Consider the following 16,316-nt stretch of genomic DNA (forward strand, 5'->3'; position numbering starts at 1 on the left):
GGGTGGTGGACAGGTGAGGCCCGGGTGGTGGACAGGTGAGGCCCGGGCCGCCAGCAGCTCCGCCCCAGCCCTGCCAGCCCAGGCAGCACCAGTGGGGCTCCCGGTTTGGGGGGCCGGGGCCGGGGGGCGCGGGGAGCTCTGGAGCACGCTCCTGGAGCCTGCCCACCCCCGGACCCCCGCCTCCGGCTCTGTCCTAACCTCCCTCCCTGCTCTCCGGAGCCCTGTGAGGGCTGCCTCTTGATTATCTATTTCTGGAGCCTGGAGGCCCCCGCAGCGAGGCGCTTGCCCTTCCTCACTAGCAGTCCCTCCCAGCCAGACGGCATCTCCCTCTCCGTCTGGAACAGGGGAGCGGAGCTTGCTCCGAAATTCTGGCTTCAGTTTAATTCCTAGAGGGTCATCTTTTTTTATATTCCGGTTGACGTGACCGAGAGTTTTGAGTAATACTTTCCTCCTCACCCCCCACCCCCAACAAATCAAAAGGGAAGACGTTTGCCTGGAGAGGAACAAGGCTTATAGAGGTGAAGTGGTGGTTGACTCTTGAGAACCGGGACCCTTCCTAAGTTTACTAAATTCTAGAAAGGGGTGGCATTTCTGGGGGGAGGCGTTTGCTCAGAGGGAGAGTTATCCGTGCTCTCATAGCAGCTCGCCCCTGTGAGGCGGGAGACCTGTAGACAGGGCCACCTGGGGGCTGAAGGTGGGGCCACACCCAGACAGGCATCAGGACCCAGAGGGCCTGGGCCCCGTGTGCCCTCTGGAACATACCTTGTTGAGCCTTGGTGTTCCCATCTGTGTAACGGGTCAGCACGCTCTGCCCCCACCTTTCCCAGGCAGAGGTGGTGGGGTGTGGCATTAGGGGATACCCCTGCTCATTGAACCCGATCGTGCCCATAGGCTCAAGCCCTTCACGTCCTACAAGTTCCGCGTGAAGGCGACCAATGACATTGGGGACAGCGAGTTCAGCGAGGAGTCAGAGCCACTGACCACTCTGCAGGCCGGTCAGTGCTGCCCTCCGACTCGGATCTTTCTCTTGGCCCACTGGCGCTTCCTGGGCACTGGGCGTTCTCTTCGGAGGGGAGGGGCCCCCAAAGGTGGGAGGGGCGGAGGGCCCGCCGGGCCCTGTGTCTGGCTCCCTGGGCAGAGTCCCAAGGAGGTTTGGGCCAGAGGGGCCTTTGCCATGATCCGGGCACCGATGCCAAGCCCGGCATCCCAGTGTGTTCCTTCTCTGCTGTCCCCAAGCTCATGGCGAACCCCAGAAAACCAGTGAAAGGGCGTGTGGGGGGGCCTCAGCAGCAGCAACATCAAAAACCTGTGGCTTCAGGGACAAAGAGGAGGGGGGCTCTGGGCTCTTGGGTGCAGACTGGGGTCAGGGCTCCGGGCCCCCTCCCTCCACACTTGCAGAAGAATCTGCTCCCTGTGGCCTGCCAGGGGGCCTAAGGCCCAGTCCCCAGAGCTCACCTGTCTGTCTCTCTCCCCAGCACCCGACGAAGCACCCACCATTGTGTCGGTGACACCCCACACCACCACCTCCGTGCTGATTCGATGGCAGGTACGGGCCAGCAGCCAGCAGCGGGGAGGGGCCTATGTCCCAGGAGGACTTAGACACACCCTGTGCAGGGACCAGAAAGGCAACAGCCCCCAGCAAGGCTGGAACATCATACACACATGCCCTCACTCTGCTCTCCAGATAATCCCCTCGGGCAGGCGCTGTTCCAATCCCCTCCTGCAGACGAGAACCCAGTCCTCAGGGAAGTGACATGAACAGGCCTGGTTACACAGCTAGTAAGTGGCAGGGTCAGGCTTAGTGCCCTCCGAGCTGCCAATCCTGGGACAGAAAAGTGCGTGGGGCTTTCAGGGCCCCCTGAGTCCCCCTGAATCCTGGCCCACCATCAGTGAAGGGATTCCTGATCAAACCAAACACAGGTGTACATACCTGGCCGGAACCCCAAGTGGGAACCCATCGTCCGGGGACAGAGAACCCCCTTCCTCTGTACACCCCACCCCCTCCCCTCATTGCCTGCTCTCTGGTGGGCACTTTTTTTTTTTAAGATTTTATTTCTTTATTTACTTGAGAGAGAGAGCCAGCACAGGCAGGGGAGAGGGGCAGAGGGAGAGGGAGAAGCAGGCTCCCTGCTGAGCAGGGAGCCCGATGTGGGGCTTGATCCCAGGACCCTGGGATCCTGACCCTAAGCCAAAGGCAGATGCTTAACTGACTGAGCTCCCCAAGTGTCCCTTGGTGGGCACTGTTGTCCTGCCATGGTCTGAGGAAGACCACCAGACGCATCTGAGACCAGGCTGCCGGTCTCTGCCTGCGGGACCCTCCTGTACGCTCTCAAGTCCAGCCTCTGGACTCGGCAGGTCACCCACACGGGCCCCAAAGCAGCAAACCCTTGTCTCGCTTTTTGGCATCAGAGGGGCGGGCATTTGTCCACCACAGCGTCCCCAACGGGAGACCCTTAAGAGGAAACAGGAAGGGGCCCCGCAGCCCCTCCCCAACCCGAGGCCGCACTGCAACAGGACCCTCCCTGGAGTGAAAGTGACCTTGTGCAGCCCGAAGCCAGGACCAGGCCGGCAGAGCCCCGGGCCGTCCTGGCGAAGGGGCAGGCAGGTGTCAGTAGCCAGGGAGACAGTGAAGGATCTAATAAAAGGGTGAAGCACTTCAGCGGGATTTTAAAAAGAGGTAGCCTAAAAAGTAGTTTTCACCTTCCCCTAAAGCCTGTTCTCCCACTGGGCTGTGGATGGGAGCAGAAAGCGAAGAAGTAGTAAAAGGCAGAGCAGGGGCAGTGCATTCAGGGATAGGGAACGGCCTCGCAGGAGCCCCAGGAGACGCTGGTCAGGTGGGAGGTGGCGGGATCACCAGGCCCAGGGAGGCTGGTGCTGTGTGAAGGTATCCCTGGGCAAGGAATGGTCTAGGAGGAGAGCCCAATGGTGCTGTGTGCCCTTGGGCATATGCCTTACACTCTCTGAGCCTCACCTTCCTGCTCTGGGAATGGGAATGGCATGGAGATTCCAGTCCTTCCCTGCCCCACAGAGAATGTTGCAGAGCTGAAATAACCTCACTGGATGTGCTTCTTAAGTTAAAAATGCTCAGTGTCATTTTGATTTCTTTCCCTGGTGGATGCTCAGGCTCTGCCCTATGGTCACAGGAGGCAGGATGGGGAGGGAGGAAGGGAGAGGGGCGGAGTGGAAGCAGGTGAGCCTCGGGGTTTCCTGCCCCTCCCCATTCTCCACTCCCTTCCCTGCAGCCCCCAGCAGAGGACAAGATCAACGGCATCCTCCTGGGCTTCCGGATCCGGTACCGGGAGCTGCTCTACGAGGGGCTGAGGGGCTTCACACTGCGTGGCATCAACAACCCGGGGGCCAAGTGGGCTGAGCTTACCTGTGAGTGGCATCCACAGGGGTCAGGGGACAGTGGGGCCGGGGACACTCCCCTCCCTGCCTGGGAGCTCTCAGCTTCCTGGAGGCACCCTGACCTGAAACCCGCCGCCCTGTCCTGAGTGCACCTCTCCCGAGTGCACCCCTCCCCGCCACCCCCATCCCATTCAGTCACTGGGTGTTTATTGAGCACCTTCTGCATGCCCTCGGACACTGGGGCACACCAGTGAACAAGACAGACGGCCCCTGCCCTCTCAGAGCTTGTGGGCTCAAGGAGGAGCCTGCACTCAAGAAGTAAACTAACAATAAATGTCTAAGACAGTTGGCATGACGGCCTTGGGGGCCTTTTCCAGGGGAGTCAGTGTCAGGGAAGGCCTCCCTGAAGATGGCCTTGGCCATGACCCTGATGGATGATCCCAAGTCAACCCATTCAAAGCTAAGGGGAAAGCCCAGCAAAGGGCCTGAGGTGGAAAGGGCCAAGAGTCAAGCCTGCTCACCCCAATAACCTGCTGGCTGGAGGTCACTGTTCTGTCCCAGGGTCCTCGGAATCTGGCCTGCCTGTGGTGGCGGGAAGGAAAGAGCCAGGAGCCTGGTGGAAATCCCAGGGAGAGTCACAGCCAAGGAGGATGACGTGCTTGCCCTTTGGGGCAGGAGGGCGATGGCTGGCGGGGGAGGACCAGAGGCAGGGGTTCCAGTTAGAGGCTCCCGCGGTCACCGAAAGCTGGCGGCTGGGGCCAAGGCGGCAGCTCGGGTTGGACTTGAGGGCCAGGATGGGAGAGGCCGTGGGCTCCGTGACCAGCTCACGCAGGGGCGGGGAGTGGGCAGGAGAGAGGAGCCCAGGGGCCTGGGGTCCCCGGGTGGGTGGGAGACGAAGAGCATGCAAAGTGTTGTCCCGTAATTCTCCTAAGGCTTTCGTGCCTTGGCTTCTAACGAATACTAGCAGACAACAAAATGAGTGAACGCAGAGCAAGGGAATATTCACAGAACAACTCGGATGTAGCTGATCCAGCAGCTTGCACTATTTTTTTTTATTTTTTGGCAGACGTGTGCTTGTGGTTGTGATTTTATCTGCCTCTGGATAATGCCGGCCTATTTCCTGGAAGTAAAAGGGTTTCTTTTAAGAGGGGAAAATTAACACCCCGCAGTTTCAGGATGGTTCTATCGAAGTCCCAGCTCAGACGAGGGAGCGACTGGGGGCCGAGGGTCCCCCAGAGCTGCCCTCAGGGGTGCTGGGCTCCAGGGGGCTCGCGGTGCCCTGTGTCCCCCCGGCCTCGTGGGCACCCTCTCTCACTCCCGCCCGGGACCCCTAACTCAGCGTCGGACACCCGGACACCCCTTCCGTCTGCATGTGCACTGCCAGGCCCCTCCCCCGTCCCACCCCTCTCCTCGGGGTCCCAGCGGAGCAGGGTGTGTGTGTACTAACCTCCTCTGTCTGCTGTCTCCCTCTGGCCCCCTCGGCCTCCCGCCCCGTAGCCATGTACTCCATGCGGAACCTGAGCCGGCCCAGCCTCACCCAGTACGAGCTGGACAGTAAGTCTCCCTGCATGGCGGCTCCCGAGTCGGGCCCAGGCCTTCCACAGGGATGGGGAGTGTGGGGCCTCTGAGGACACCGGAGTCCGGGCTGAGGGGCGTGCCCGCCTCAGGCCACTTGAAGAATGGGATCACCCAAAGCACACGTGATTTTCTGGAAACACACAGAAATGTAGAGGGTGACCAGGGAAGCGTGCATCCATCGGGTACAGAACGGAAGAGGGAGCAGCTCCGGTCTTGTGCTCTGTGGGGTGGCTGGGGGGATGACAGGAGGTCCGTGGGAGGAGCTCTGGGTCTGCTGCTTGGAAGGGCAGGCGTCCACGACACTGCCACCCCCCTCGTCCCGTTGAAGGCACTTTTCTGCATGGCTCTGTATTCCAGGCCAACCCCCACCTCCAGAGTGAGCAGGACCCCCTCTGTCCCCCCAGGGACCTGGGAATGTTCCTGATGGGTGCCTGGCCCAAGTCTCGCTCTCCTTCTAAAGTCTGTGATTCTCGGAAGGGCAAAGGGGCCCCATTCTCTGTACGAAGCAGAAGCAAAGTGTGAGACCATGTTGTCCTTCTCCTTCCTTCATCGGCCAGTGGCCCACATGGTCTGTGTGGCCGGTTAAATGAGGGTGACTCCCCCATCCACATTCCAGCTGAGTGGCAGAACTCCCCCCGAGGAAGGAGAGAAGGGCAGGGTGCCCAGGGAGAACGGTGGGAGAACCTTCTAGCCTCCCCCGACCAAGCAGGGATGGCAACTCCCATCCAAGGTTTCGCGGCCCATTCTCCTGCAGCTGCCCTTTGTCTCTCAGCTTCTGTCCAGGTATCTCCACCCAGGACCCCCAAACTTGGCAAAAACATAGCGTTTCTTAGCCCAGAATTCACATCCAATAAGCCCCTTCCCTGAGGGGTGAGCCCCCTGTGTGAAGAGCTGGTTGATGGGGCCTGGGCAGCTGGGAACTTCAAGCATCTGCCATGGTGGGGACAGGGTGACCCGTGCGTGACCCGTGTGCCCGGGAGGACAGTATTGGTTCACACTAGCTGTCCCTGCATAAATATGCATAGTGTCTCTTTCAGTTTCCAAAGTGTCTAGTATGCTCTCCCTTGGCCGGGAAGCCAACCACAGGCATCCCGATTCCTGGCCACCCCACTCCTTACCTCTTCTTCCCTGAACTTCTGGCAGGAACTAGAATCCTGGGCGCATCATCACAGCCTCCGCCCCCCATGCTGGTTCTGCCCCTGCAGGCCAGTGACCTCTCTGTGCCCCCCCTCCCCCAGATCTGAACAAACACCGGCGGTATGAGATACGGATGAGCGTGTACAACGCCGTGGGGGAGGGGCCCTCAAGCCCCCCCCAGGAAGTCTTCGTCGGGGAGGCAGGTGAGCCTGCCCGCCCTTGCAGCCTCAGCCTTCCCCACCCAGAAGTCCAGCTAGAGGACATACGGGATTCGGGGACCCCACACCATCCCAACCCACCCCCTCCTCCCTGAAGCCCACTTGTGCCCCTCGCTCACGACCTCTCACGCCCTCCAGTGCCCACCGCAACGCCCCGTAACGTGGCTGTCCATGGCGCCACGGCCACACAGCTTGATGTGACCTGGGAGCCACCACCACTGGAGAGCCAGAACGGAGACATCCAGGGCTACAAGGTATGGGGCGCTCTGGCAGAGAAGAGGGTCCGGGGGTCAAAGGGCCAGCTTGGGGGTGGGAGTGACCCCTGGGTGGTAGGAGGGAGAGGTCGGCAGGTCTGCACCTGCTCCCTCGGCTGCTTGCACCCAATGCATCAGAATATTGTGCAGTGATACAAAACTACACCTGTCCTCTGCAGCATCCTAGCCAGGCTGAGCTCAGATGCAAGAAGCTCAGGCCTTGCTTCAGGCAAAACCCTCCACCCCAGTCCCCCAGCTCCCAGTGCCAGCAAAAGACCCCTCGAAGTGGTCATTTGGCCAACTCTAATTACACCGTTGATTTGGCCAAGCGGCAAAGGACCCCTGGCTAAGGATGTGGACATCTCTGTTTAAAATTATTTCCAGATCTTAGAGGATCTCACATGTTTGAACAGAATTCAGTTCATCTCCAGTATTCTCACAGTCCTGTAGAACTCCTTCATGCTCTTGAATGCTCTGTGAAGCGGGCAGATTAGAAACGTTTGCACCCATTGTACAGATGAGGAAACCGAGACCCGGTTTAGGTGGTCTGGCAAGATCACAAAGATAGCAGAGCGTCGGACGCCAGGTCTGCTAGCCCTCACCCTGTGCAGGGCAGGGGGGAGGCACGGAACACAATCCCCAGAGGAGGTGGTAGACAGAACAGTAATACTGTGTCTCCTTGGTCGGAGCCGTTGGCTGTGGGGGGTTGTTATTCCAGAGAGAAGCCCAGCGCAGTGACGGGGTGGGGAGTGTGAGACCCCCGCGGGGCCTCGTAGTTTACCTGCCTCAGCCCCGTCATTCCACAGGCAGAAACCGAGTTCCCACAAAAGCCAGGGGCTTGCCGGGGTCACATAGCTTGGTAACAGAGGTGGCCCCAGTTGAAGACAGAAACCCACATAGGAGTTTCTTTCCACCTGGGGTGAAGGAGGCAGGAGAGAGGAGGAAAGGCATCTTGCCAAGGGAGCTTAAAGAGGGATGACACCCCGCAAGCCTGCCCAGGAGTGCCCGCTGGGAAGAGCTAAGTACTGCACCCCTAGCATATGCCTCCCATGGGAAGGAGGAGGAGCCCGGGCGGAGCCTGCAACAGTTAGGTAGCCACCAGACTGTCAAGGTGTGGAAGTGTCCAGCAAACGTGCAGCCCCAGGAAACGTGCGGATGCCTGGACCGCGTGTATCCCAGGGCTGGTGTCTGCGTGCTTGGAAAACGTGGAGACTGTGGGCATTCTTAGCTGGGGACACGGGATGGCTGCATCCCAGACGTGCATTAACCTGCACGGTAATTAGCACGGACATTAATGGTGGGCAGACGTCACCAGCCAGTGAGCACAGCTCCAGTGAGCTTGATTTGGATCGGACTGAGCTGTGACGTGTGCACGGGCAGGCACGCCCATGCAGCTAGTCATTCAGGGACGTGTGTGTTTATTGAGCTGTTATTTTGTGCCCAGTGGTGTTTCTCAGTTTGGACATAAAGCTGTGAACAGAGAGGCAACTTGAGCTTAAATTTTAGGGGAAGAAGACCAGTAATGTACAAAACAAGTAGCCCCTCCAGAGGGTGGCAAAGGACACAGATGAAGGGCATAGAGAAAGCGAGCCAGGGCGAGGTTTGGCATTTTAATAAGGAATAGGGTCATTAGGAAAGGATTAAAGCGAAGCAGACACCTGAGCAAAAATGAAGAACAGGGTGAGAATCACATGTTCTTCTGGGAGAACATTCCAGAAAGAGGGAAAGAAGAGCAAAGGTCCTGGGGTCGGTGGGTGCTTGGCGTTTACAAAGCTCAACAAAGAGCCAGTGCGTCTGTGTGTGGAGGGCAGTATGATGGGAGATGGGTCCAAGCAGTGACCTGGGCTATATCACCCAGGGCTCTCAAGGACTGGCTGTCACTCAGAATGAGAGGACAGCTGTGGACGGTTTGGGGCAAAGGAGGGCCACAGGTGACTTGGGTTTTTAAAGGGCTGTGCTGAGAGCAATCTGAAATGGGGAAAGCACAAAACCACAAGGAGGGGACTGAAACAACTAGGTGAGGCATGGTGGTGCTTAGGCCAGGCGATATCAGCAGGGAGAAGTGTTTGCTCTCTGGCTCCATTTGAATGGTGGAGCTGGTAGAATTTGCTGAATCGAATGTGGAGTGTGAGAGAGGATTTACAAGCAATTCGATGACGGAGCTTCCAGACACAGAGCAGGAAAAGACAAAAGAGTGTGGAAGGAGGAGGCTTGTTGGGGGAGAGCTGGAGTCAGCTCAAGACGTCTGTTGGACCCCCAAGGGGAGACACCAAATGTAGCTGGGTTTACATGTCTGGAGTTCAAGAGAGGGTCTAAGCTGGAGATGTGAATTGTGAGTCCTCAGTATATAGATGAAAGACCAGAGATTAGACACGTATAGACAGAAATCACAAGAAGACTGAAAACTGAGACCTAGGACCAAAAAAAAAGGGGGGAGACTGAAGTCCCAGAACCTACATTAAGAATGTGCTCCTGGAGGAAGGAGGACTCTGATGTACCAAATACTACTGAGAGCTCAAGTAAGATGAAATTTAGGAAGCAACTGTGCAGGAATTGTCAGACTACAGCCCAAGGGCTCAATCTGGCCCCCCACTTGTCTTTGTAAATAAAGTTTTATTGGAACACAGCCACATTCATTTGTTTATAAATTGCCCGAGGCTGCTTTTGAGTTACCACAGAGATGTGTGGCCTGCAAAACCCGAGATATTTATTACCTGGCCCTTTACAGAAAGCTTGCTGAGCCCCAAATTATTGCATTAGCTAGCTCAAGTTTACAGGTGACTCTGACAAGGGTTGGGGGCCGGGGATGCCTGCTTGGAGGGATTCAAGAAAGAATGAGGGGAGGCAGCGAGTACAGATACCCCTTTTAAGGAGTGTTGCTTTAAAGGGAAAAGAAAAACAGGAATTAGAAACAGTCAACAGAGGGAGTTTTAAGACAGAAGAAATGACAGCTAGTGGATGTGCTGATAATGATCCCAGGAAGAGGAGAAATGTGATTCTAGGAAGAGCGGAAGCTGTGGGGGGGTGGGGGATGAGGTCCTGGAGGAGGTGAGAGGGGCTGGGATTTCGTGCTCGAATGTAACATAGTCTTATGGAGGAGCCGACAGTGCAGACGTGGTGGAGGAGGCAGGCAGAGGAGTGGACACAGGGACCCGGGGAGGTATAGGAGACGCCCGGAGATTGTGGAGAAAATCTCATCTGATTGCTTCTCGGTGAAGGAGCCTCAGCTAGGAGTGAGGAGGGGAGGGGCAGTGGGGGAGGAGTGGATGAGACCCGGATGCAGGAGATGCGCGCAGGGGAAGTGGACCAGGGTGGTGTAGCACGGTGAAAATTGAAAGTGTGAATTCCCAGTCGGCTGCGGCGTGTGGCTGTGGACCTGATTTAACTGAGGCTGAAATTGGCCTGTTGGATCCGATGAAGCCCGAAGGGCAGGGGATTGGAATCCTCCACCAGCTCCAGCCTGCATGAGGTGCTTATTCATTAGCAAGCCTCTGTGGAGCCCCAGCAGTGTGCCAGGCACGATTCTAGGTGCTTGAGATGCCAGGGAGCCCGACCCACCAGGACGGCAGCCCTCTGCGGAGTGCACTTCCTAGTAGACACCTGGCTACCTGTTGGTGTGCACCATGACGGCCGCGTGCCCCTTGGGCTGGCAGCCGTGTCTCTGGTTGGTCCCTTTATGGCAGAAATCCTCCAAACAATCTTCTGGGCCCGCCACCTCCAATCCCTGTCCTCCCAGGATCTCTTCAACCAGCTCCAAGTAGCTTCTCACCCCCGACGAAAGCCCTTCCTGTCCAGGCCCCAGTGATTACTAAGTTCAGTGGAAGTCAGAGGCAAGCCTCACCCTACCTGGCTCAGCACCCCAGTTTGACCTGGCAGACCTGTCCCTCCTCCGAGAAATGCTTTCTTCTCTCCGCTTCCCATGCTAGCTGTCCCAGCCTCTCCCCAACCCCTGAACATCGAAGCCCCCAGGTCCCCTTGCGACTTTCTACATTCATTGTCTCCATGTGCACTCAAAAAGTGCCATCTGTGTGCTGATGACACCCAGATCTCGGACGTTCACCTTGGCCTTTCCCCCCATGCCCCAAATTCAGCAGGAGCTTTGTCCACTGTTGTGTGCCCATCCCTGTGAACAGTACTTAATGAACAACCTTATCAGCTTTCTCTCTGATATCTACTCGTATCAGAAGAATGTTTTTCAAAGTGGGCGGGGTTAGATGAAAGCAAGGATTTCTGGGTGACAAGATGTCCTGAGTGCCAGGTGGGGACCCTTGTATTTAGCAGAGGAAGCTAAATTGAGAAATGGACGGCCTTCGCGCGCAGAAACCTCCTCCTTGGCCAGCAGGTGGCGCCGAATACTCGCTGCTCGTCCCCGGGGGCTTGCGGCTCGCAGCTTCCCCGCGGGTTTCCCAAAGTTCCGGACACCAGTGAGGAATCTGAGCTTCGCTGCCCCTGAGCACTAAGTAATCAGAACCATGTGGAGCGCAGCAGGTGGACTAAAACCTTCTTCGCTCCTTACCACCTAGCTCCTCCTCACCTTGGTCCTGGAAAGTGGGGTGTCTTAAGCCCCACTAGTCAGCCGACAAATCCATGGCTCAGGGGTGTCACCTGGTGAAGTCACCGTGCTCGTGAATGGCGCGCTGGGGTTCAGCCCCAGGCTGGCCTGCAGGTGAATTCCCGGGCAGGTGAATCACCAGGGGCCTTAACCGGCAGGCGCTTCGCAGCAGGTGCCGGGTGGGCCTGACATTCCCCATCCCTAACCAGCTCCCAGGTGATGCCATGAGCTGGTCCTTGCACTCTCCTCTTGGTTGGGGAGGAGTCTACCCACCCTGCACCTCCCTCCCCGGCTCAGGGTCCGGAGGAGCAGAATTGGCTTCTTCCTCCGCTAACCGTATTCCGAGGGCCGATGGGCCCGTGCTGTGCTAAACCCTCCAGGCCCATGGCAGACAGCTACGTGGGGTCTGTGCTCTCCTGGGGTTTAGTCTGGCAGAGACTGAAGTACTCGCTGTGAAAAGGAAGGCTCTGGAAGGGTTTCTAAAACAGCTCTTAAATACTTCTGTTCCTTGCGTGACTCACGCCCACTGTGGGGGGTGTGGACGGTATGAGCGAAGGTGCCTCTGCGACCCTGGGACTGGCGGGGGCAGGAGGAGAGTCAAGTGTGTGTCCCCCTCGCTCCCACAACTGGCTGTGCCCACAGATCTATTTCTGGGAAGCCCAGCGGCGCAACCTCACGGAGCGGGTGAAGACGCTCTTCCTGGCGGAGAACGGCGTGAAGCTCAAGAACCTGACGGGCTATACCACCTACATGGTCAGCGTGGCTGCCTTCAACGCCGCGGGGGATGGGCCTCGGAGCCCCCCGACCCGGGGCCAGACCCAGCAAGCAGGTGGGGGAGAGAGGCAGGAGGGGAGGGCGGTGGGGGGCCCCTGTGCTCCTGGGGCGGGGGGTGTGGTGGGAGTAGCTGTCTTATCGGCTGAGATGTCTGGGCTGGACACCCAGGCCCCACGAGACGGCCTCCAGAGGTGGGGAGCACAGCCCAAAAAGAGGGGCCTACATGAGAGGGCTCGGAAGACAGAGGCTGTCCCCAGAGAGCCTTGGAGGGAGCCCCCAGATGTCCCCAGCCCTCCCCACATCTTGTAGCCCGCCAGCCCAGGTCTGCCCATACCTTGTTCCTACCCAGCTTTCTTATACGGTGCCGGCTTTGTTCCTTCTACAAGTATTTACTGAGCATCTTCTAGGGACCCGCACTGTGCTAGATGCTGGGAACACAACAGTCAAGGTCCCCACCCTAGGGAGTGGGACAGATCATAAACACATATCTAGGTGAATCGGCCTCAGGTGGCGGTGAGTGCGAGCAGTAGAAGGACGGGGGCAGGGGTGGACACGTGGCCTTGGACAGATCTGCCTGCAGCGGCCTCTGAGGTTTGACAGCTGAGACCTGAGTGGGAAGAGACCAGCGTGGGAAGCTCTGGAGGAAAGGTTCCGGGCAGAGGGAGCAGCAGGTGCAAAGGCCTCGAGGCCGGAGGGGATTAAAGGAACAGCCGTGTGGCTTGAGAGGAAATGGCCCAAGAGGGTCAGGGACCCTTGGAAGAAAGTCTGGGATGGATTCTCAGAGCACTGGGGGATCATTGGTGGGTTTAAGCAGTTGGGCAACAGGATCCGGCTTATGTTTTTAAAAACTTGCTTGACGGCCGTGTGGGAGACAGACCAACAGAGGAGGGAGGCAGGGAGGCCGGTTAGAAGGCTGGATGGTGATGGTCAGAACCCTGCTGCCCGCACGTGCAGAGCGGGGCCTATATACAGAGTCCGAAGACACTTTTCGGGCAGTGATACGCTAGCTCCTTCCAGAAGCCCTGGCATGGGCAGGGCAGGTGTCACCCGTTTCAGTGAGTAGGGGTGGACTGGGCAGTGATGCTTCTTGCCCAGGACCCCCCGGCCCGCCAGTCGGGGAGCAGATGTTGGAGGCCAGGGCAGGTGAGCTGGTCCTGGGCTATCTTCACTGAACGGCAACTCCTTCGCCTGTCATGGAGCTCCCTCCTGGTGCATTAAATGCAAGCCTTTTGTCCTGAGCACCCCCACCCCCCCAGCATCCTTCCCAGCCTGCTGCTTCCCAGCCTGTAAATTAGCTTCTCTCTTAAAGAGAAGACCGGACCGTGGAGTCAGTTCTTAAGCATTGTTCTCTTTGGGGCCAAGCCATGGCTCTAGGGCAGCCCTTTTCCTCCACTGGCTCCCGAGGGTCTGATCTGTCTGCCTGCTTGTCCAGACCACTCTCCGTCAGTGTCATGGGGCGGATGTGAGCCCCTGGGAGCCTGGAAGCTTCCGGCAGCAGGACAAAGTGTTCTGACCCATGTCCCTCTTGCTTAGGGGAGGCAGGAAAGGCCCCTGGAGCTCGCCTCCCTCCTTCAAAGACTGCGGGCTGGGGCTGCCTCCCAGAGCTGGAGCGGAAGCAGGGTCCAGATTAGCTTCGGCTCAGTGCGGGGGGCGGCACCGGACAATAATAATAGCGTGGTCATCCCGCCTGAAGCCAGCTCTGCACTTCCTTCCCTTCCTCTCTGTCCTCCCCATCCGAGTCCCCCACGGCCCCCAGGCTTTCAGGGTCATTCCAGGCTTCTCGGCCAAGAAAGCATCTCTTCCAGATGGTTTGACCGTCCCTATTATGGGCTGCTTCTGACAAGCGTGGTCTCTCCGTGACAAGCCCTGGAGCCCCAGGGACCGGAGAAAGGCCACACGGCTGCAGTTCCGTCATCTTCTTGTTCACCACCCGCCTCATGCTCTGAGGCCCAGGCGGCCCTGCCTTCTCCACCAGGGAAGGCCAAAGACAAGCCCTACAAAGCTAGGACCTCGCCTGGCCCCACAGCGACCCTGGAGGTTCAGGACCACTTAGCAGGAAGAAACTGAGTTTCCTAACTTTAGGGAAAAGGCCGTTCTCTTTCCTCCTCGTTCTTGGACTCTGGTATTGGAAAGAGAGGCTAGCAGTGTCAGTGGGGGAGGGGAGGGGCACGGATGACCTCTGACGACCCCCTGTCCTCGCTCTCTTCCCTGGGGCCCAGACCCAACCACCCCTGCTGGTTTCTGGAAGCCGAGCAGGGCTTTGAATGTCCATGTGAGAACAAAACAAACCCTTTGCTGTCTCCCTGCAGCCCCCAGTGCTCCCGGCTCAGTCAAGTTCAGTGAGCTGACCACAACCTCGGTGAACGTGTCCTGGGAGGCCCCGCAGTTCCCCAACGGTGTCCTGGAAGGTTACCGGCTGGTGTACGAGCCCTGCACCCCAGTGGACGGTGAGTGGGGCCCTCCTAGCCCGGCTCCCAAGGCCTTTCTCTCGCCGGGGTCACTGCACAGAGTCAGATGCAGTGAGCGTCTCCCTGGCTCGTAAAGGGAGACACGGGGGCCAGACGAGAAAGGAGCATTTCCCCACCAGCGAGCGGGGGGCAAAGCTGAGCAGCACCCTAGGTCTCCCGAATCCGGCCGAAGTGAGGAGGAAAGGAAGGGAGCCTGCAGGAGTTATGGCGCCGCCTGGTGGCCAGGCTGCTGTCAGGCCCAGGAAGATGGGGGAGCCCCGATGGCCCCTCCCGTGCCTGCCCCCCAAAATTTAGGGTGTCAGCCTTATTCTGGATAGGTCTTTGCCTCTCGTGGGGTCAGGAACTTGTTTGAGCCTCTCCCCAGAAAGCACAAGTTTGGGGGAGTCACTGCACCCCTGTTCCCTTGTGAACCTCCAATCAAGAACCCCGATGTGCAAGTCACCTTCCTCTCAACGGGAGCCCCATTCGTCTATCTGTCCTTAGAGCCCCCAGTGGCCCCTGCCCCACCCCTTCCTCCAGGCCCCCGGGGGGACCCTTCCCCACTCCCAGGCGCCCAGGCCAGGCTGTGCTAACCCTGACCGTGGATGTTAGACGCTTGCCAGCGCTCCGGCCCCACGCTGACGTGAGCGAGCCCAGGGCGAGCCCAGAAAGCACGGCCATCGACTTAGAGGGGCTTCTGGCTGCCTGGGTCCAGTTTCAGAGCCCAGCGAGGACTCGGGGGGTGTGGCTGGCTCACAGGTGGTGGCCTGATGGCCTGAGGTCACCTCCTCACTCTCACCTTTCCCTGACTACAGAGCCTGGCCAGAACGAGGGGCGGAGCCCTGGGAGAGCCACAGGGGCCAGCAGTCCCGGGCCAGCCGAGGGAACAATGGCCCTCAGTCTTCCCACCGTCACCTGCCTACCAGCAGCTAGTTCATTCTGCAAAGCGGCACTGTGTTCTGGGCCTCTGGCGGGGGGGCGGGCCAGGAGATGTGGTCAGGTGCAGGCCCCGGGAAAGGGGCCGTCTCTCCCTCGGACAGGAAGGAGAGGGCAGAGGTCACGGGCACAAGATGCAGGCGGACAGGACAGGCTCTCCTCACAGTGGCCTCTGCCTGACCTACCCAGGGGGCTCCCAGCCCTTGAGAGGTGTGAGCACCTGGCCTTCCCGTTCCTTGGTCCGGCACGGTCTGGCCGCCTAACTAACTTCATGCGCTCGCCTAGTCCCATCCACTCTGCGATGGCCCCTGATGAGACCGTCAGGCCCTGGGTGTCACTGTGCCATGCCTCAGCCCAGGGTTCAAGTCAGCAGCAAACAGGCCTCACAAGAACCCAGTGATGACCCCCGCCCCTTTCCTGCTGGGAAAACCACGGCCCAGACTGATGAGGGATTTGCTCAGAAATGTCAAGGAACAGGTACCCAGCGCTGCTGTTCTGGGTGCCCCGCGGTGACTTCCTTCCTTCAGAAGGACCCCTCGAGCAGCCATCGCTCTGTCGTTGGGTACTTATTTATTCGTAAGATAGTCTGGGCAGATGCCAGGTGCCAGGTGCTCTTTTATTTAGCCTCATAACATCCTGTCCGTGATGCTATCCATACCCTCATTCAGTAGAACAACAAACCAAAGCTACGGCAGGGGAGGGCCCGCACTGGGCTGTGACCTGCAAAGCCCAGCTCCTAGGGGCCACCACCGTGCTTGGAGGACAAGGGAGATCACCCCCAGTCCCGACCCCTGGGGAGGCTGGTGGTCGGGAGGATTTGAGCCATGAAGCATGGAGCACAAACCTCGACCTCCTGAAAACCATCCCAGCCTCCCCTCTAGTTGCTGTGATTTGGGGTGCAGTTGATGGAGGGCCCGCTGTGAGCCCCCAGCCCTTGCTGACGGACCCGAGGCTGTCCTCAGCTGTAGGGACTGGCTGCAGGTGTCTCCCCTCCAACTCCGGACTCAGGGCTTCTGTAGAAGAAGGTGATCCTTGGGATTCCAGTTCTGTGGAATTCGGGGGGCAGAATACA

At 58.7% G+C, this 16,316-nt stretch overlaps 1 protein-coding gene across 1 annotated transcript in view; it reads left to right on the top strand.

Moving 5' to 3' along the window:
- Positions 1-16,316, top strand: part of SDK2 (sidekick cell adhesion molecule 2) — a 131,967-nt gene that overhangs the window by 93,873 nt on the left and 21,778 nt on the right. Inside the window, exons 31-38 of the mRNA XM_035026354.1 lie at positions 892-995; positions 1,476-1,546; positions 3,243-3,378; positions 4,846-4,902; positions 6,165-6,266; positions 6,420-6,535; positions 11,730-11,916; positions 14,171-14,308. Of these exons, the coding sequence (XP_034882245.1) occupies positions 892-995; positions 1,476-1,546; positions 3,243-3,378; positions 4,846-4,902; positions 6,165-6,266; positions 6,420-6,535; positions 11,730-11,916; positions 14,171-14,308 (911 nt within the window). The remainder of the gene's footprint in view (positions 1-891; positions 996-1,475; positions 1,547-3,242; positions 3,379-4,845; positions 4,903-6,164; positions 6,267-6,419; positions 6,536-11,729; positions 11,917-14,170; positions 14,309-16,316) is intronic.

The sequence above is a fragment of the Mirounga leonina genome, unplaced genomic scaffold, assembly GCF_011800145.1.
Source record: "Mirounga leonina isolate KUSES-001 unplaced genomic scaffold, KU_Mleo_1.0 Mir_197, whole genome shotgun sequence".
Classification (NCBI taxonomy): domain Eukaryota; kingdom Metazoa; phylum Chordata; class Mammalia; order Carnivora; family Phocidae; genus Mirounga; species Mirounga leonina.